Here is a 22,135-nt window from a genome sequence, read left to right as displayed (position 1 = left end):
TACCTCTTCTGTGCAAATAGGAAGTGCTCGCTTCTATTGAAGAGGCAGGGACTGTTCCCTTCCTCAGATCAAACAAGTGGAAGAACCTTGAAGAGGAGGAACTCATCAATCAGGAAGCTATAAAGATGAAGAATGAATCTAAAATATACACTCCCTACTAACTAATCAGATTGTTTTACATCTAATAACATTAATTGCAATTGATGGGGATCAAAAAATGTTACTCTTTCTCTGAGCCAACTCTGCTGTGAATTGAACTTCCTTTTACAAGCTGAATAGTTGCTAAGTAGACTGGGCAAAACTTATTTTTTAACATTTCAGCAGTGCATCATTGCTTGTATACTGTTAATATAAACCCCTTTGTGTACTTTTGCAGTCTTTCCAATATGAGTGTTTCATGAAGAATGGGCATCCTTCTAAATTTGTCTCTTCAGCTTGATGTGGTCTTTTTAAAGTCTACCTGTAATATGTCAAAGGGAAAAAAATTGCAGGATCTCCCAGTGATCTGGCAGGCAATTTGACCACACACCAAGTCAATCTTTGAAATTCAGAGCTGATGTGTGTGTGTGGGAGGGGGGTGAATGTGATAGACCTTTTTTTTAATCCAAAAACTTACAGTACCAGCCTCCATGGCAATTCCAGTTTTAGTTATAGATGGAATCACATTTTTTTCTGAAATAGCAAGTCTATTATCTGGGTGTTTGCTTGGACTCACAGCATCTACCTGAGCCACAGGTAGACGTGGTGCCCCGAAAAGTTTTTATTTAGATTTCGTGGATGGTCCAATTGCAACTCTTTTTGAGATGCATAAGGAATTGCCAGACTTATCACCTTGTGTTTGGTTTATTGTAATGTACCCTGCTTTGGCTGCCTCTGAAGACTACTCAGAAACTGTAGTTGATGCAAGATATGTTTGTTAAGTGAGTGAAGGCCATTTAAGCCATATGATACCTTTAACACTGGCACTGATATGGTACAATTTAATATTTGTTATAAACAACAAACATTAAGTAATTTACAACTTGGGTCCTTGTAAACTCCCAGAGTTTCTGCCAGTCAGATAGCACATACATTTAAACAACCACAGCAGCAGCAGCAGCAGCAACAACTATAAGACTATATTCTCCATGTGGAATCTGTCCATTTCTGTACATGTGAACATCCTGCTTTGCAGGGATACTCAAGTCATATGTTCTTGTTGCTGCTTTGTTAATTTGCATTTGTGGATTCATGGAGCTTCAGTATAACCCTTAACTTATAATTTGTTAGGTAATGTAATCCTGGCACTTAATGTTCCCTTTGAACTGTTTAAAACAACATAAAAGGGATATAATTCCACTACTTGGTCTCATTGCTTCTGTCCCAGCAGTTGTCATTCCATTTCCTTTCCAAGAGGTCTTCATGCACCAGCAGTAGCAATTAAGAGTTTGTCCTTGTGCCTAATATGGCTTTTGTATGATCCATCCATTTCTCTCTTGTGAATCTACAAGGAAAGTTTGAAACTCTCAGTCTGTCTAGAAACAGTAGCTGTTATTCATATTTTCATTATATTTTATTTCTAATACACTTAATCTGTGGTGGGCTGGGGCGCATGGTTTACAGATTTACTAAGATTACTCTTAGTTGCAACTTGTGCTTAATGGAAATTATCAGGAAAATAATTTTAAAATTTAGAGGAAATGAAGGAGCAGAGTACTTAGATCACAGTCATACCCACAAATATAAAATAATAACCTTCCCATTCCCTGGACCTACTCAATAGACAAGAAAGAAAGAAGTTTGTGACTGAGCACATACAATTGTCACACTCCAACTTCAGACAGCATCTGCTTTTCCTATCTTTGTTTAGTTGCTTGGCTCTATGAGCAGATTATAGGTAAACTCTTTTAGTCTAGGCTTTCTGGCTTTATGCTTCAGTTCTCTCCTATTTTTAAACAGAGCAAAATGTACTAACTGTAGTATCACGTTCTATAGAAATAGAGAAAAAGGAGACAGTTTTGGATTAAAAGAAGCCCAGCAAGAGGCTAACATACAATAGAGAAAATAAAGATCTTCATAGACAGATAGACAATAAATAATTTAGTCTTTGTCCAAGGGGAGCAAGCAAAAACTCTTGGTTGTCCTCCATTAGAAATATCCTCTCCAGTGTAATCAAAGGTTGAATTTATTAGTTTGCTGCTGCACCATAGTTTTTGATTTTCTGTATTTGAAATCTCTGGCAGGAAGATAAATGCTGTGAATGGTCTCCCTTATTTGGAGGCACACTGAGGCACCTAAATTTAAGCAAATAAAGAGGATGGCAAGGAAACGATGAGTGATCATTATTATGACTTCTTATGAAAAGATGCATCACCAAAACATGGGTCAGAGTTCCTTTGCTTCATTGTCACTGGTCAGAGAACATTACTGTTTGCTTCTGCATCTCAGCTTTTCTTGAGACATTATTTTCCTTTTGGTCTTTGCTTATTATCAAATACAGAACTGAAATAGATTTCTGCCTGACAACAAGTGACGTGAGTCAGGTGGGGGAATTCTGGGAATTGAAGTCCACAGGTTGCTAAAGCTGGGCACCCCTGGTTTAAACCAACATGGTATAACAAGAAGGAATTATACTGGCATTCTGAAAGCAAAATTTTCTTTCAGAATAATCACTGTTCTGGAAGGCATTTTTATGAAATTCTATTTAAAATGAATACAAAAGAGTGTGCCACATTTGTGGTTTATTTTTTAAAGCCAAACATGAAATTTATTCATTTTGATTATAATAAAGTAGCATAAAATAGCCAAAAAAATCTATGGTCTAGACTAGTTTGTTCTACTAATTTTTTCCTTGGGTATTTAAAAACCACAAGGATAGGGAATGTTCAAAAATTGCTGTTTGCCAATACACCTACTCACTGAATATTTTGTTCTTCATTTTACCTCTTGTGAATATAAATATGAATATAAGAACATAGAATGAATATTTTCTTCCTGAATGAAAAACATTGAACTTGAGGTATTATGTACATACATACATACATACATACATACACACACATACATACATACTTACATACCTATATACATACATCTCTGGGAGAATTCAATAATGATTTAGATAACTTTCCCTGGGTAAATATATTATTATGGTTCTCCAGTGTTAATTATATTTATACTTCCACAGTATTTAAAGACTTAAACTTAAACCAATCAACAGGACTGACACAAATTATGTATCATAGCAAGCTTGTGTTTTTGTATAATGTTAACTATGAATATATCATGATTTCCTATATTAGAATAAGCAGTTTCTTTTGATATATTTAACACAATAGTACTTCAGTGTTAGAATTAAATAAACTATTTTTACTTGTGGGTAATACTATTTGTTTCCTTTTTTCACATGAGAAAGAATATTTACCCAGAGTTTGGGCTTTATAACCACAATGTATTCTTTTCCTGACTTTTTGTGAACTGCTATTTATATTTATAGAGAAGTGGATTTCTTGAAGAAATTTTAACTGCATATTTTACAGTAAGAATGGAACTGGATTGCAGCATCCAATCTCTTTATCAGATGGACTGAGGCATTTCAAGTATGTTCTAACTCATCAGGGATATTAATTTAAAAACCCTATGTGTGGAAAGAGAATCTGTAAGCTTTTTTATATCTCTTTTCAGATAATCATATTTTATGCCACATCTGCAAAATCATGACTACTTACTATAGGCTTGCTAACGTGGAATAGTTATTGGTTATGCACTGAATAATGAAAAGTACAGCAAATTTAATATTCCTTATAATGACATTGTATTACATTTTATAGTGGACTGAGTTTTCACCTTTAGAGTAAGTATATATTAAAAATGACTTGTGCCAAAATACTACTGTAAAATGAGTAGCTCCCATCTCTTTTTCTTTAAAAAATATTCTTCAAAATATATAGCTACATGCTAATAAGCATTCTATTTTTTTCTGACAAGACAATTAAATAATAAATGGAAATGTTATTGAAAAGCGCAGTTTTGATGATCAATGCATCAATATGCTGATTTAAAGCTGCATTTAGCTTATCATTGAACTAATAACAATATAAGTTTTATAAGTAGAAATAAAAGAAAGCAGCAGATATTAGTGGATTGTATACATATGTGATATAATGGCTTTCAGGTTTTTAGCATAATTGTTTCTGTCATTGATTTACATCACATGCACAAGGCATGTGAGTTTTTGTTTGCTGATCCCTGAGTCAAGGAAGCAATCTTTATTTCCTCACAAAATTAATGAAGGTTCTACTTCTAGTCCATAATTTAAAACCACCACCTCTTTTTCTTTCCTTATCTCTCTAGCTTTCACAGCCATATATGAAAAGAGCACTGATTTAAGTGGTCTGATATTTATTATTATAGATATAGCCTTATCTTGTTTATGTTTGTTATTGCTTTCCTCCCTACAATTAATTGCCTCTTTGCTTTGCCAGCATATCATCAATCTTCAGGTGTGTTTAACTCTTAAGAAACAAAATATTTATTACTGTTATGTTGTTGCCATCCAGTGTAAGTTCATTGAGTGTATAGGTTGATGTTTTACCTTTATCATCCTTATTTTTCATGTTAACGTATATTTTTCACTTTCTGTTTTTATTTTCAAAATATACTTTTTAAAATCTTTATTGCTTTCAGATAATGAAGCGACAGTGTCTAGATATCTGCTGTTGCTGCTATTTGGACCTCCAAATTTCATTTCAGCTATCACCTTTTCCAGTGTGATCATTTTTATAATATGTTCACTGTATAAGTTAGAGAAATTATTTTATAAATTTGTCTGTGATAAGACAAACTTACTAGTTTCATATTTCTTTCACTTGCACAGTTGGATAACTTCTTTTTTTTTTGTAATAAGATTTCCCATAAAGGGTTCCTATTCTATCTAATGCAGGGTTGTCAAACTTGCAATGTCATGTGATGTGTCGTGACATATCGTGACATTGCCGGCAATGGGATGGGTGTGGTTTCACTATGATGTGGGCCAGCAGTTTGGCACCCCTGACCTAATGAGTTTGGATATTTGTCAATTTTTAAGTTAATTAACTCAACATACTAAAATTTGTTCACCATCTCCAGATAAAGGTTAGGCATTGGGGTTTTTTTTTCATTTATGTGAAATACATATGGATTGTGGTTGATAACATAGGAAATAAAGGAAGATACTGTTGAAAGCAGTTCAGTAAGCAGGATGTACAAAGCAGGTGGGTAAAACTAGGCAGGAAAGAGTTATCTGCATTCCATCAAGTAGATGAGAACATGAGCAACTCTTGATGCCTGCTTTTAAAAAGTATGGTGTGCAGTAAGTTAGTCCCCTCAGCCAGAGAAAGTGCTACATCAATGAGAACTCTGAAAAATTAGAATCCTTTGTAAATGAAAGGAAAATAAGTCTAAAAGATTAACTAAAGGAACTAGAGCCTATGTGTGCTTCCCTAGGAGGAAGAGTCACTAGACTTAGTTTGACATGCTGCCAGGAAAGTGTATATAGATTTCATTGTATTCACAGCCCAGCACAATAGCTCACTTATTTTCTTTTTACAAAAAAGGTCAGCCCAGTACCAAAACAATTCCATCCCTAGCTTACATAGAGCAAGCTGGGTTAAACATATCTGTTCCATACAACTGCAGCCTCTGCATCCTTATCTAAGAATAAGAGCTATAGAACTCAATGAAACTTAGTAACATACTACAGGTTGAACATCAATAGAAGGCTAGAAGGAGTTCTTGTTTTAGATAAGAAACAGGGATATGGAAAAAAATAATACCAAAATAGAATGGACAGTGGCAGTGCCCACAGAGCAGAAAAATGCTGAATCAAGAAGGCATTCTTTGGGGATCTTGACTGGCACTCAGTTAGAAAAAAGGCCAAATACAAGAAAATCCAAAAAAGGTATAGGATGTGATCAAGGAAACATAAAGTTCACCCTTTTACCATAGTGATAATAAGTCTAAGCCACGTGAATTAAGGTTTAAACTTCTATTAGCCATAAGCAGATTAGAAGTAACTTTATTTGTGTTCGCTGTGGTGATTTGATAAGTGTATGGTATTAACTGCATTTTAAGATCAAAGAATCTTTGAATTTTTCAGCTAACCTATAATTGAGATACTAAAGCAGAATATTCAAACTCATTGATCCAAGTCTTATCAGAAGCTAATGCTGATTTTATATGTTCATTTCAATTTCTTTATATGAGTGAACCCCAGAGTATAAGAAGCCTTTAACGTATGTAGAATTCCAGTTACTAGTAATAGAAACCAGTAATTTCTAGTAATATCTGGATCAAAAAGTTTCAGTGGCAGTGTCTAAATTGTTCTTCATCCCAGGTAAACACTTAGTAGCAGCTGAGTATTGTAGCTAACAGAAAAGAACAGAACGACTCCTGCAATTACTACCGTATTCCTTTGGTCACTTGATTTTTTTTATCATAATATTCATCCTGGAAGTGACAGAAATGAATTATAAGTGATTGGAATTATTATTATAACGCATGCTGTTTTGGGTGAGCGATACTGCAGAGGATGTGGAAAGTGTTAACATGTTCATTATGTTAAATGGAGCAATCCATTATGCTTCCCTAACTCATTCTATGCAAAGTTCTGGAGGAGGAAGCAGGCCCAAGGCCTGCCGGACTCTCTGGGGAGGCAGAAAGGCTGGGGGGATCTGGTGTGGTGGGAAAGCAGGCTTAAGGGTGGGAAGATGGCTGGAGGAGGCCTGGGACAGGTGATAGATCTGTATAAACCACATGCTAATTCTTTGGAGAAAAGCCAAAAACCAAATAGAACAAATATTGTTTCCATTTTTGCTAACATAAAATTGCCCAATTCTGATTATTTTTTTTAATAAAATATTATTTTCCTAGATGTCTCAGCTGCCTTATTTTAGTTTTTCTGAGGCAAGTTTGTCATTCAAACCAAACAAATGTAATCTTTATTTCTGAAAATTAGTCTGCAAGGGAAAGCATAGAATTTATGGTTAATTTATAATTGTCATCTTCTTGCTTTTTATACAGTTGAATATGACAAGGAATTCCTGCCTTATCAGCATCATCACAAGGAGTTCAAATTTAATTTGTCTCAGATTCCAGAAGGAGAGGCCGTTACTGCTGCTGAATTCCGAATCTACAAGGACTGTGTTTTTGGAGGCTTTAAAAATCAAACCTTTCTGATTAGCATCTATCAAGTATTGCAAGAATATCAGAACAGGTTTGTCCTTACTGCTAAAAATGTGAAACCAACATAAGCATAAAAATTCAGATTCTATCATCTCCTACTTCTTGCACCATTTTGTTTTAATTCTGTGGAATTAAAGCTGTTTATTTTTTGAAACGTCTTTATTTCTGTTCATACTCTTTGAAATTTATACACAGAAAAGATTTAAAGTCTTTTCAAAAATAATGTGTGGGATCAGTACAAAACTTGTTTTTCACTGCCAAGATTTAGAATCTTAATTTAAAAACTTGTTCTTGTGCCATGCTGTTCTAGCAATTATATCCCAGAAAGTTATAATATAGACACATATATGAACATACAAGAGTTATGATTTTTTTCTTTTTCACAAGTTTAATTAGAAATACTTTTATTCTATTTGTTGGCTTCGCCCTTCACTTAATTTAAACTGAAAAACTGTTTAAAAAAAAGTAGGGCTATCATATAACTAAAGAGACACGTGTTGTTTTTGAAATGCAGATAGACTGGGATCTATGACCGTAATGTCCATTATGGTTGTATGTTGTGATAGTCATTAAATGAGATTGCTTGGCTTAATGGCCCTCACCCCGTGCTCTCCCTGATGAAGTCATTTAAACAACCACAGGGTGATTAAGCAGAGCACATGGTAGGGGAGGCCTAACATAGACCTAGGCCCATCTGTCCCAGACCTCCCAAGGCTTCTTCCACCCCGAGACATCCTATACTCCACTTCCTGCCCTTGGGGTCTCCACACTTTTTGAGCCTGCTTTTCCACCACCACCGGGTTCCTATAGTCCTTCTCCACCACCACTAGGGCCCCCCAGATGGACCCTGCAGGCCTTGGGCCTGCTTCCTACTCTGGAGCTTTCCACCGTGCTGCAAAAACTGTGTTAGGAAAGCAGAATGGATTGCTCCATTATGGGCTGCACAGCTGTATCACAAAAGCAGCTGCCATTTTGGTGCAGCTGCAAGGAACTGTGGCTGCTCTGAAAATGGCAGACACCTTTAAGACCCAGCTGTGCGGCCAGGCATACTTAGGGACTGAATGGCTTGCCCTCTTTCCCCAGTGTAAGGTTTGGTACTCTGGAGATCCTCAAAGGATAAGTGCTTGATGGGTGGTGGAGAGGAGACTCAAGTCTTGGGAAGACCTGGAGGAGTGGGGAGGAAGCCTAAGACCTGTGAGGACCTGGTAGGGTGGAATGGAGGGGGGTAGTTGAATGTCTATGTGTAATGATGTGTGGGAAATGGTTTGGGAGATGGGAGGAAGAGATGCAGACCAAGGAATGGTCATTGCAGCTGAAACTGCAGAAGAAATGGGAATATGGTAAATCCCTCAGAGGGGACCGCCCCCCCCTAGTTTTTGGACTGTAACTGTGAGGGGGGAGAAATGTACTTTCAGACTTGCAGGTTTCTATTAATGTAACCTTAAAATAAAGATAGAGCAAAGCAGAGTGTGCCTGTCAAGGCTGCCATCAATCTAGCAAGTCCAAAAGTACCCTCAAGTCCACTTTTCTGTTACAAATGAAGGGCACAAAATCACCATATTCAAATACCTTATCAATTATAAAGGCAGCTGTAATCACAAACCATAACTAGGCAGAAGTGTCAAGCTTGGCTTAGTATGGCAATTACGATTGTCTCTTTCCCAAGGGTAGCATGTAAGAAAAAGGGAATGAAAAGGGGAAAACAAAGTGAAGGAAAAAGAATAAGATGCGGACAAACAAATGGAAGGTATCTTGGGAGGTTATAAGGAGGAGAGTCACCTCCATGAGGAAAAATGTTTCGGTTTAGAATGAGTCAGTTGACTGGGTAGCCCTTCAGTTTATTGTGTATACAGTCTTGTTTATGCAGAGCCTTGTGTTCCATTAAGGAACATGGAAAAGAAAACAAACAGAAATGGGAGCAGCCTTTGAAACCCAGAATTTTGCTATAAAAGACAGCAAACACATCTCTGTTCAGATAGCTTATATTTTTCCTACATTCAAAATATTATACATTGCTTTTGTTGCTCACACTTATATTGTAAACAAGCCCAGCAGTTATTGCCATGTGTCCACTGAACAGAAATTACGTCATGAATAATTATTGCCATTGAAGTATCTTCTAGGTAGAATGGACTCTACTCTAAATCCCACCCAGGTTTGTTATAATAATGTAAGAGAGAATGTACTGTGAGGGACTTTCAGCACCAATACTTCTGTATTATTGCTATTGTAAATATTAGATTAGATCTATCCTGACTGTAGAAGTAGTCCTCAACTTATGACCACAATTAGAACCAGAATTTCTTATGGCAGTTGTTAAATGAATCACCACAGTCATTAAGTGAATCATGTGATGGTTAAGCAAATCCAGCTTCCCCAATGGGTTCAATTTTAAGTCTAGAATATGATGATGCAGTTTGCTGGTAAGATTCACTACTTAGAAAATATGTAATTTCCTCAAAAGAATTGAAAGAGAGATGCATTTATTTAGTTTGTTTCATTGTATGTTGCACCAATGTTTAACTATACTTTTCAAATAATCAAACATGTGTTAAAAGACACTTGCAGACTGTACTTTCATGGTTTGCATCTATATGCAAAACTCAAAAAGTTATACTATCCACCAATTTTATTACTAATATTAATCTTGAGCATTTCAGTTAACTCATAGGAAACAGCAGCTGCAAAGGGAAGCCACGCAATCTCCGAAAAAGACACAGTTGCTTTCACAAGTTACAGACAGATACTGTTTGTGTTCCTTTGCTTCAAAGAACGTTTTTTTCTTTCATATCTGAATCACTGTATAGTTCAAGAAGGCAGTTTCTTGTGATCCTAACTCAGAAATAGCTCAGAAGTGGAAGATGGAAGTAAATGTCCTACTTCTGAAAATGTATTATTTGAGGATAGTTTCATTTCACTTAATCACCCTACTTGAAATGAAAGGCTACTCATAAAATGGCATTGGATTGAGGTGAAAATATCAGTGACGTATGAAGCAAAATATCTACAGAATTAATCAACTCATCAAATTTAACCACATAAGGAAAGACACATACATATATAACTGTCACAGCTTCAGGTTGTTTTTTTTTTTTTAAAGAAGCCTGAGGTTACCAATATGCAGAGTCTAGACTGTTATGTCAATGTGTCATTGAAGAATAGTAAACATCCAAAAAAAGTTGAGCATGAGGAAAGTTTTATTGAGTAAGGATAATTAATAGCTCCACAAATTGCTGTTGATGTGTAATGGTCCTGTTAAGCACCTGGGTAACAGTGACCTTTGAAGACAGGCCAAAACCTGCAGTTCTTAAAGGGTAATTAAAATAAGAAGGCCTCTGTTTGAAACTCAACAGATTGGGGAAAAAAAGTCTGTTTATTCAACCTGAATTTAAAGAAATATATCTGACTAGTTGGAAAAAAACAACTAAAGAGTTGGATAGTAACTGTAAGAAAAAAGGTTTTTTGAGAGTATACCTAAAGCTTTTTTATTACTTGATGTGATGTATATCTCTGAGAGAGAGGAAAAATATTTTTGTCTCACAGCTTCAGGATTCTTTCCAACGGCCCTAAATAGAATTTTAGAAAAAGAAATTTCAGATTGTGTTGGAAATACTGTAATCAGTTGCAAAGTACTTGTCTCATGAATGCTGTAAATATAGTCAGGATATATTGGTTAAAAATAGTAAGTAGGGTTGATATTTATAAAAAAGCAAATGAACACTCTTCTTTCAAACCTAGAGCTAATTTTTCCTTTCTTGAGAGCCTTGTGGTCTAGAAATGTGGGATGGAAATTCCAGAAATAAATGATTTCTGTGTTAGCAGCACATCTATCTTGCTTAGGTAGACTGGGCGCTGTTTTTTCTAGATCATCTGTTTGCTGACCTTATTTACTCTTACAGAGGTTTTCTGCAGTAAAAATTGTGTTTATAGACATACACACACACACACACACACACACGCACACCATCTTGTAGGGAAAAAAAAAAGAAGTAAACTATAGAACCCCTTAACTTCTTGGCTAGCTGAAGACTGTATTTGACGATGTTTTAAGAGTGGATATTACAGTAGTTCAAATGGCAAGACTGAAGAAAACCAATCAAATTCCAATAAATCTGGAAACATAGTGGTGACTTTCATTCTAATCCACCTCATAGAGTGAGAATTAAATATGGGGAAATGAAGCCAAATTTTTGCTCCTACAAGAAAGAATATAAATGTAATATGTTTCTTAAAAATTTTCTCTAAGTAAGTGCATGTTAAAGTAATTTACAGTCACAATCAATACAAAGATAACAATGAAAACAAAAGTAATAGGCTATGACTCATGGAAAATGTTTTGTGAAAAAGTATTTTGAATCTTATATGAGCATAGAACTTCTCTACTATTAAACAATGTCCTTTTCAGGGTTCAATGTGAGTCCCCTCCAAAAAAGCTAATTCCTTAAAAGCAGCCAGGTTCACATGGAATCCTAAAAGATGATGCTACTTTAATGAATAGCAGAAAGTGGCTATGTTTACTTCAGTCCAAACCATTTATAAAGTTGCTGTTTTCTATTAAAAAAGCATAGATGCCTTCAGGAAGGCTGCAGGGTATAGGGAAAAGATGATGTTTATCATGACACCACCAGACAAATAATTCACTATATTGTGGTATCATTGATTTGTGTCATTTGCACAATGACATTATGATGCATTATCATTTTGATTTTTGTTACAGACTCAGCTGCTAATAAACAGTGAGTGCCCATTTGATGTAGTGGTTAAGGTGATGGACTAAAAACTGGGAAGGCATGAGTTCTTGTCTTCCCTTATAACATGGAAGCCAGCTAAGGAATTTCAGGCCAGTTATTTTCTTAATCCAGCCCATTTAATAGGGAGAATAGGAGAAGTGAGCATTATTAATTCTGCCTTATATTGAAGTTTTACCAGGAGTTTACCAAATTTAGAGACTTTATTCATGAAACATGCTTTGAATACATACCACTGAAATGCTAGTGTGAAGCTTAAGAGAACTCCAGATCAAGAGAATAACAGATTTGTCCATTTTGCATTTTTATTTATTTTCTTTTTTGGAGTCCTTGATCCTCTCTCAACTTGGTGGTTTTCTTGCAGACATTTCATTATCAAACTAGGTAATATCACCCATGCAGATGATATTACAGATCAATCCTGAACTGCAAATATTCTACCATTTAAACTTTCTCATTGTGCTAATGGCTAAATCTGCATCCTGCCTTTGCTGGGGGTACAGCCCTATTTTCCATATTTTTTTTAAATAAACCTAAGTGCAACACCCAGATTGGAATGTAAATTTGGGACAATCCCAGTCAAATTGGAATGCCTGGTAACCCTGTTTCTCTTTCTCTATTCCTCTCTCTTATCCCATATACATTTTTCTGACCATTTTGTATTATATTACTTTTTTCTTTTTGCAATCAATCTTAATATAAAAATGTATTTGCAAGGATACTTGATACAGTATGTACCTTTTTAATGTAAAATGAACACATTAATTGATTAAAGAGCGGCACGATAGCCTAGGAGATGCGCAGTGGCCTAGAGGTGAAGATGCTCGCCTCCCACTTGAAAGGTTGAGAGTTTTCAAACTTAGGCAGCGACAGATGTTTCTCTATCAGGGTGCAAAGAGAAAAAATATCTGTTGCAAATGCCACATAGGCATCAGGAAGGGTATCCAGCCAGTAAACGCTCAGCTCCACTCAGTCGACCTGATTCCATCCCGTTAAAAGGGATTACAGGTTTGTAAAAAGAAAAAAAAAATGATTTAAAAAATACCTGAAAAAAAGTATATGGCCAGTTCAAAGACATGAAAATTAATGGCTCATTTTGGTATTTTAGTTCAAAATTGAGGAAATCTGCATTAAAACAAACAGAGTATGTAGGTTTTTTTTAGTGCAATAGATACATTATTTACACATTAGTAATTTAAATCCTACTAAAATATTAACAATCCCTCTAGGTTTTCACTGCTGTAATTTATAATAGGACAAGTCTTTTCTCTTATATAAAGCAGTGTTTCTCATCCTTGGCTTGCTAGGGAATTCTGGGAATTAGTCCACATATCTTAAAATTGATAAGGTTTTGATATAAAATAATTAGGAAAAGTTAAGTGAGGTCAGAATTAGGAATGGAATCATGCAGCATGCTGCCACCTTGAAGCACCTCCGTAGAACACAGTCTTGAGAGCATTGTAAAGAGTCCCAAAGATGATTTTTCACGAGGCAACTGGACTTTCTTGTTTTTCTTTGAAGATGTTTTGCTTCTCATCCAAGAAGTTTCTTTTAAAGAGTGTCTGGTTGGGGAATTTGGGGAGTTGAAGTCCATACATCTAGAAGTTGCCAAGACTGAGAAGCCATCACATTACATGTAATGAGGTGGTAATAGAATTTTAGACTGTATTTCTCCAGAATAAGGATATGAGTTTCAGACATTTGAACATTTCCCATAAAATATGGGAAGAATATGGCCCACACTTAGTGTATTTAGTATATCTGAATGTGAAGAAACAATCTATTGATTTGTTGAGTTGTGTAAATTTTTGAAGATGCCTTGCAATATGCAAGATAACATATGAAACATTTCTTTTTGAATCATGAAAGTAACCATGTCTTGTTCCAGCTTCATGCATTATTCTCACTTCCTTAATTTGTAAAAGCATACATCTAATTATATATCCTCTAACCTGGTTTGTTGTAGTAATAACACACAAGGTTAGAGATAATATAACATAATAATATAATCAATACTGGGAAATTAAAAGAATTATAATCCTAAACATTAAGTAGAATCCCATTTGGGAAAGGCCATTACAATAAAGATAATTTTTGGCTACCATATCTCAGTTGTAAATTCTGGTTGACCACTAGGTGTCAGAAAACAGTTTGAACTTATATCTATATTAATATTAGTCTTCTGAATCTTTTCAGTCTAGATAGGATAGTGGTTCAATCCTTATAAAAGTAGGATTAAAGAGCTGGATAAAATAACAGTGATACACAATGAAATTATTTTGTTTTCATTGCTTTAATGATTTCAGTATTTAATGCAGTCCTTTTTGTACTCCTAACTTTTGTTTTCTACTTTCAGAGATTCAAACTTGTTTATGCTGGACACCCGAATAGTATGGGCCTCAGAAGAAGGATGGCTAGAATTTGACATCACTGCTACTAGCAACATGTGGGTGATAAACCCTCAGCATAATTTGGGACTCCAGATGAGTGTGGTGACTAGAGATGGTAGGTATTAGACCAACGTATTCTAAACATCTGACCTTGTCATTAAGTGAAGCTATGTTTATAACATTAAGCTATCTATCTGGCTCATGCAGTCACACAGCTGTGATACGATATAGCTTTGGCTCTGAATCCAATAGCACAGATTGAAAGCTTCTTGATTATTTTATCACATGTTTGTAATTATGAAATACTGAGAATTCCTGGCTTGTGAATATTGTTGGCGGTTGTTGAAAAACTCTCTGAAAGTACTTTTTTCTAGGAATGACTACTACATGTAGGGTAACTGAACCATTGCCTAGGAGGCAGATAGAAATGTCAATGTGTTTTCTTGACTGGATCAGAAATCACACTGCTTTTCTTTGTAGACCAGAAGTGGTGATACAGTGTAAAATATTGCATCAGTCTATAACAGGGGTGTCAAACTGCCGGCCCACGGGCCGGACACATCACACAGAAGCCGTGCCCACCCCATTGCCAGCAATGGCAAAACTGTCCCAACACGTTGCACAATGTCACGTGATGTCGCGAGTTTGACATGTTTGGTCTATAAGGCTGTACATCTGATAAATCTATGGTACTTAACTTGTGTAATGCTGGTGGGGGTCTCATGCTACATTTCATTTTATTAATAATTAATAATTAAACAGGTTGGTAGAATGCCTTTCAGCTTCAATTGATGGGGAAGTGTACCATTTTTAGCTGCTTAGCTAGATTGGTTTTGTTCTTAGTTCTGCTTTGTCAATCCAGCTATTTATGTTTCTGAACTATGGTTTATTGATTACCACCTTCGCAAGTCCAACAGATCCAGGCTGATACGATGTGATTTAATTGCTTTCCATTTGTTGTTAACAAGCCTTTTTTAAAAATAATGCAGGAAACATTATGCAAGACAAAAGAACTGTGCGAAATAAATTTGATTCAACTGCCATTTTCATGTTATAATTTTTAAATAATGATAATAGCTATTGAATAGAAAGAACGAGCAGGGGAAAATTAAAGAGGGTCAGTAAGATGTTGCATGTATGAAAACATCTGCTTGTCTCAAAAGAACTATTCAGAAACACTGTACACTTTATATGACATACTATCTTTTTTGGTTTAATTTATAGGTCTCAGTATAAACCCTAGAGAAGCAGGACTAATAGGTCGAGATGGCCCTTATGATAAACAGCCTTTCATGGTGGCTTTTTTTAAAGTGAGTGAAGTTCATGTTCGGACTGTTAGGTCAGCACCCAGCAGACGCAGGGACCAGAGCAGAAACCGCTCCACACAACCACAAGATGTTTCCAGGACATCCAGTATCACAGGTAACCTCTTATATACCTGCTGGGCTATGTTTATTCATTACACATCATTTTTGAGCATTTTAAGATTTTTTTTTATTCACATCTATTTTTATCTTTGCTTTCTCTTCTGTAGTTATGTTCAATAAAAAAATAGCCCTAATATTTTAATTGGCCCTTCAACTTTATACACATGAAATCATCATTAGTATCTTTCTGCAATATTTATTTTTAAGTACAAGTTGCTCAACTGGTTGATTCACAACCAGTTTTGAAGCCTACCAATCTCAGATTGCTTTTGGTGCAAAAGTTGATCATTTAATATATGTTCCAACCCAGTTATGACAGAACTTTAACTTGGCTTAATGTTTTGTGATCATACTGTCATTTTGATTAAATAGAAAAGTTACTGTAGCAAAAGTGAGAATTGTGACTCTCAATGCTGTAATATAAATTTCAAAATTGTAAGTTTTAGGTAGCAATACGTTCTGTAAAATTTGATTAATTTTAAATGCAAAACTATTTATAGGCTTAAAAAGAGAGCTTCTTTTTCATTCAAAGCCTGATTTATTATTTCAGATCATAGTCTTAAAATTAACGTAATCAACAAAAAATACTGGAATTGTTGTAATGACAGGAAGTTGTGTTACTTCAAACAAAATATACAATGCTTTTTAGCAAGTTTTGTTTTACTATAGTTTGAAAAAACAATGGACTTCAGATAATATAGTTGAAACACACACACATCTGAATCTACTACTTGAATAACTACTAGGTAGACCAGGGCTCTTCAAACTTGGCCCTTTTATGACTTGTGAACTTCAATTCCCAGAATTCCTTAGCCACGCTGGCTAAGGAATTCTGGGAGTTGAAGTTCACAAGTCATAAAAGGGCCACGTTTAAAGAGCCCTGAGGTAGACAAACTGGTCAATATACATAAGCTTGAATGTGTATAATAATCAGCCCAGATCAATCCATTGTAGGATGAAAGCCTCTTCATTGAAAGCTATAGACTAATCTGCACACCAACCCAATGCGGTTTGGTAAATAGATGTTTTTAATTTCCCACTCTAGGACTAGAGTGAGTGACTAAGTCAGACTCACCCAAACTTTCATGCTTAAGTGAGAATCTGGGTCTTTCTGTTTCTAGTCTTACCGTAGCACCTTCACTATTACACTATACTGGCTTTTTAAAAAACCAAGAACTAAATAATTGTGTGTGCTTTGGAGATTGGAGATTAAATCTTACTTAGAAACTGGGTTATTTTCTTCCAGAGTTATTGTTTATTACATATCTTCAAGTCAATCCTGCCATTGATTTTATCTACAAATGCTCAAATCTCAGCCTGTCTCAGGCATTTTTTATGTTTCCTTTATTCTCAATCTTGCCAAGCACGCTCATTTTTTTCCTAGTTTATCATCTGCTTGAATCACTTTGTAAAGAATTTGAGTGTCTGATTCCTGATCATTACCTCAAAGGAGCAGTCAATCTTCATTAATTTCATTTTTGGAGCTTATGGTAATCTTAATTGTCTCAAAATCCTTAATTTGGAGAAGCCCATTTTCTTTCTCTTAGTCTTATTGAAGGTTAGTTTTTCATATTGATATCTTACTACGGGGGGGGGGGGTTGCTATGGCTGTTGTGATCTTTGTTGTTGTATATCCTTTTTCTTCATGAGCTTATGTAAATTTGTCATACTTTCATCTCTAGTATTGATTAATCCTTTGTTTGTCCAGCATTTGCTCCATTATTCATTCTTGAGCCCAACAAAGTTAAATATCATCTTCATGTTTTCCTGGTCAACTCAGAATTCACAAAACATGATGGCATTATCTGTGTCATCCTAATATTTCAAATAATTCCAGATTTTTCATTTTTTACTTTCATAATGAGGTCATCTAAGTTTCTTAATATTCATTTAAAGAATTAATGTCAGCTATATGTCTTAAATTATCAGTGTTTCAATCTCCAGTTTTGATTTCAGCTGTCACCTTAAAATTCTTAAATATATATTCTTAAAATATATTTAAAAAGGTATGGAGACAATATAACTTTGTCTTACTTCTTTCCCTATTCAGGACTATTTGTTGCTCTACATTCATGTCTTACAGTAGCTTTTTGTTCATTTAAAAAATTCCTCATAACAATAATCAAGTTTTCTGGCAAATTTGTTAGCTTTAATGCATTCCACATTCTGTTCTGATCCACACAAAGGCTTTGCTGTAGTCAATAAAATAATAAACTCTCTTCCTTAAATTATCTTGCTTTCTCCATAAACCATTTGCCTGTGCTAAGGAAATACTTTCTGGGATAAAACAAACAGGGAAGATATTTGGACAGCAGAACACCAACAATTGTCTGTAACTTAACTCCAAGCAGAAATACTCCTAAACACCTCAATTTCCTAGTGATAAGAGAAATCAGAGACTGATTTAGAAGAGAGTGTATTTTACAAAAGCTCATACCTTTTAATAAAATTTGTTAGTTTGAAAAAGTACTACTAGGCCCCTGATTTTTGACTATCATAGAATACAGGTAATCCTCAACTTATGACCACTATTGAGCTCAAAATTTCTGTTGCTAAGTGAGACATTTGTTAATTGAATTTTGCCTCATTTTATGATCTTTCTTGCCACAGTTGTTAAGTGAATTACTCCAATTGTTAAGTTGGTAACACAATAGTTCAGTGAATCTGGTTTCCCCACTGACTTTGCTTGTAAGGTTGCAAAAGGTACTCACATGACCCCAGGACACTGCAACTGTCATAAATATGAGATAGTTGTCAAGCTTCTGAACTTTGGTCATATGACTGGGGCTGCTGCAACAGTCATTAAGTGTGAAAAATGGTCACTTTTTCAGAACTGTTGTATGTTGAGGACTGCCTGTACAGTTTTCATTCTAAAATGTCTACTTTGGGGAGGCAGATTTCTGATAGATTATAACAGCTTCTCTCTTTTAACCTGTGCTGGTGCTATGTCGATTATTTAGGACAGTGGTGGTGAACCTATGGCATGCGTGCCAGAGGCGGCACTCAGAGCCCTCTCTGTGGGCATGCGCACCATGCCCCGGAGATGGCAACCGTCCTCTTCAACCAGCCTCCCGCTAACTCACCAACTCACCAACTCACCCACATGGCCGGATGCATCCCAGCACCCATGTGCTCGCTGGCCTGTGTGTGTGGGGGCCAATGGTGTCAGGCAGCAGCCGCCCCGACCCTTGCCTCGCCTTGCCCTGCGACAATTGCATCCCTGCCCTGCCTCACTTTGCCTCACCTTATCCCGCAGGACAAGCCTCCTGCCCACCATCCCACCCACCAGAGACCCCCTGGATCTCCCCCAACCCTGCCCAGCTCCCACAGGCGTCCATCCCCAGGAGCAACATCGAGCTGGCCACACCCATCCTGACCATGCCCACCCATCTGCCATGACCACTGTAATCACACCCACCCAGCGGGCCATGCCCACCTGGCACCTGGCGATACATAAGTAGTTTTGGGTTGCAGTTTGGGCACTCGGTCTCTAAAAGGTTTGCCATCACTGATTTAGGAGGATAGATCTGAGTGAAGTCTGATATCATCAGGTCACCCTATCAGAACTCAGTGATAAAAAAGCAAACCAGCCCTTTCATCGAGGTAGAATAGTAGAACAGCAAAGCATTGAAGACTGGGAATACAGGATGGGGGGGGGGGAAAGGGACTACCCATAACACATCCCTGTTGCTCTGATGACCACTTATCTCTCTGGCTTTTCCAAAACATTGCTGATAAGAACAACTTTACACATATTAAATAGGACTAAACAACCTTAGGTTACAAAAAATAACCCAAACCTGTGCTAGCCTAGTATTCCTTCAAATAATTTTAATCTCCTGCCCGGTAGAATTAAAAAATGATTTTGGATTTCCAAAATCCAAAATAGGCCCTGTAAGGTTCTGAAGTTATGCTTTCAGATCATTGCAGTCAATAACCTGCAAAATTTAACATGTTTTAAAACAGGTGTGGATTGTCTGTGATCCATGCAGCCTCTCTACTATGCTGCTTAATTTTGCACTTTTGAGTGCTGAAAATCAGCACTATACTACATCCTAAGGAAACTGATCAATGCTAAGGCTATGGTTTTTAAAACTGCTTTCACAGAATTAAAAACAATGTTTATTTTTTATTCTTAAAAAATTCTGCAAGAAAATAATGTGTGTAGCAATGCCCCATTTATGTAGTAGCTGTTATGGTTTTTGTCTTCCATGTGCTATGTGCACCTTTGCCTATTAAAAACTGCATACCTTTGCTTTAGAACTTACATCAATCTACAATTTCCAACAGTTTTTTATATATACCTCCTAACAGATTATAACAGCAGCGACCTAAAAACAGCTTGCAGAAAGCATGAACTTTATGTTAGCTTCCAAGACTTGGGATGGCAGGTATGTGGTGTTTCTGTCTTAAATGTAGCCTTAAAACAGTATCTGGGATATTGATGCTAGTTTTCTTTTTAGCAAATTTAATGTGTTCATGTTCTACCAAAGTACATACAGGGAAAAAGGAAACCTTGAATATCCTGTTCAGTGATATATTTGACATAATCTTAACTTGGATCGAAGAGCAAATTTTAGTTATAGCTACAATAAAATGCTTTTTCAGTTGTTTTCTAGAACATATTGATTACTATTTTGTTTACTTTGTAATATTTAAAGTCCTCTCCATTCCTGATGGATTTTGAGCAGAATCAGCAAAACTATCATTTGGTTTGTCAGTTTTTAAATTTTAATAATTCCTATTATAAGTTCTCCATTTGCTTGTAAAGCCCTCTGACTGTAAGTTCCAAGTGTCTAAAGTCTTGCATAGATCTTACTAAAATGGCTTCCTTCCTTTTGAATTAAAATCTGTCTTTCTGTAATTGAATCTTGCCTTGCTGGTGCATGCAATAGTGTGTAGTAAAATGGTTCTAGGCAAGGAATCCTTTGTTTCTAGCTGTAGAAGCTTCCATTTAAAAATGTAGCTTATATTTATGTGGAGGCTGTGTGCACATGTATTATAACGTTATATATATATTATACTGTTATGGAAACAAATGCACTTTCCATACACAACAGTCATGCAAGAAATGTCAGGATCCCTTTTGTAGTCTCTAAACCAGGCATGTCAAACTCGTGACGTCATGTGACGTCGCACGACATATCGGAGCTTTTTCTCCACTGCTGGCAACGGGTGGGCGCTGTTTCTTGGTGATGCATCTGGCCTGTGGGCCGGCAGTTTGATACCCCTGCTCTAAACGCTCACAATAGGTAGAACCAAATTGTGAGTTTTTTTGTTTGCATACACTGGGCATGCAAGTGTAAAATGAGGACCAAACACTTGGCGATGTTGAAATCGTTGTTTGCAACCTAACAACCTAATGCAAAAACTCTTTTGATCATTCTTTTAATCCCTTAAAAATCCTGAAGCGCCCTTCCAGAACATTCTCTACCCTTTCCTACTTTAGGAGTGGATCCTTTGACATGGCACACAAAGCTGAGGTGCTGGAATCTGTGGTTCTGTGTTATAGACATTCACCATGTCTATAACTTAGTGACCATTTTTTACAGTCATGACCTTTGCAGGTCTGTAAAGCAAAGGAAAGCTAAGTGAGATCATAAGCACAGTTGCAATTTCACTTACTGACCATTTCGCTTAACAACCAAGTTGCTGGTTCCAGTTGTGGTTGCTAAATGGGGATTACTTGTATATGAGTATACACTTCACAGGATTGGCAGAGAAGATTCAGCATTACTTTAATAATGCATGAAAGTCAGTATTAAAAGCAATGATAAAGTTTTTTCCTGAAATCAGTGTTTCTCTGTGAATTTGGAGGATGTTATACAGAATGGTTTACTATCTCTTACATTGGTTTTTTATATTACATAAAGACAACTTTGTACTACAGAAATTATTTTTATATTGTCTAAAATTCAAGACATAGTAAACAATTTTATAACATCCTGCAAATTCATAGAGAAACACTGTTTTCAATGTCCTTGTTGTATGTATATTTAACCTGAGTTGTTCTAACCCATGTAATATTCTTTTTAAGGATTGGATAATTGCACCAAAGGGTTATGCAGCAAACTACTGTGATGGAGAATGCTCTTTCCCTCTCAATGCTCATATGAATGCCACAAATCATGCCATTGTGCAAACTTTGGTAAGTATATGTGTTATTGCATAGCTCATAATTGTAATTGTTATGAAGAATTTAAACTTGTGTCTTTCTTCCTGAAGTTGTTACATAGCTGATTTCTCCAGCATATCTATTGGCTAACTTAAACTTTCATAGAAATAGGAAGATAATCTTGACATTAATAAATTAAGTCATCAGTGTTAGAGGTGGGAAGGCTAGCAGGATTATAGAAAGCAGAGGAAGATC

General features: G+C 36.0%; 1 protein-coding gene across 2 annotated transcripts in view; it reads left to right on the top strand.

Moving 5' to 3' along the window:
* Nucleotides 1-22,135, top strand: part of BMP6 (bone morphogenetic protein 6) — a 92,735-nt gene that overhangs the window by 68,755 nt on the left and 1,845 nt on the right. For both annotated transcript variants that reach the window (XM_039350287.1, XM_039350278.1), the window contains exons 2-6: nt 7,039-7,231; nt 14,305-14,453; nt 15,563-15,760; nt 20,080-20,156; nt 21,803-21,913. In XM_039350287.1, the coding sequence (XP_039206221.1) occupies nt 7,039-7,231; nt 14,305-14,453; nt 15,563-15,760; nt 20,080-20,156; nt 21,803-21,913 (728 nt within the window). The remainder of the gene's footprint in view (nt 1-7,038; nt 7,232-14,304; nt 14,454-15,562; nt 15,761-20,079; nt 20,157-21,802; nt 21,914-22,135) is intronic.

The sequence above is a fragment of the Crotalus tigris genome, unplaced genomic scaffold (genome assembly GCF_016545835.1).
Source record: "Crotalus tigris isolate CLP2741 ecotype Arizona unplaced genomic scaffold, ASM1654583v1 scf7180000017567.3851432, whole genome shotgun sequence".
Taxonomy (NCBI): domain Eukaryota; kingdom Metazoa; phylum Chordata; class Lepidosauria; order Squamata; family Viperidae; genus Crotalus; species Crotalus tigris.
This window is presented reverse-complemented; position numbering and strand designations above follow the sequence as displayed.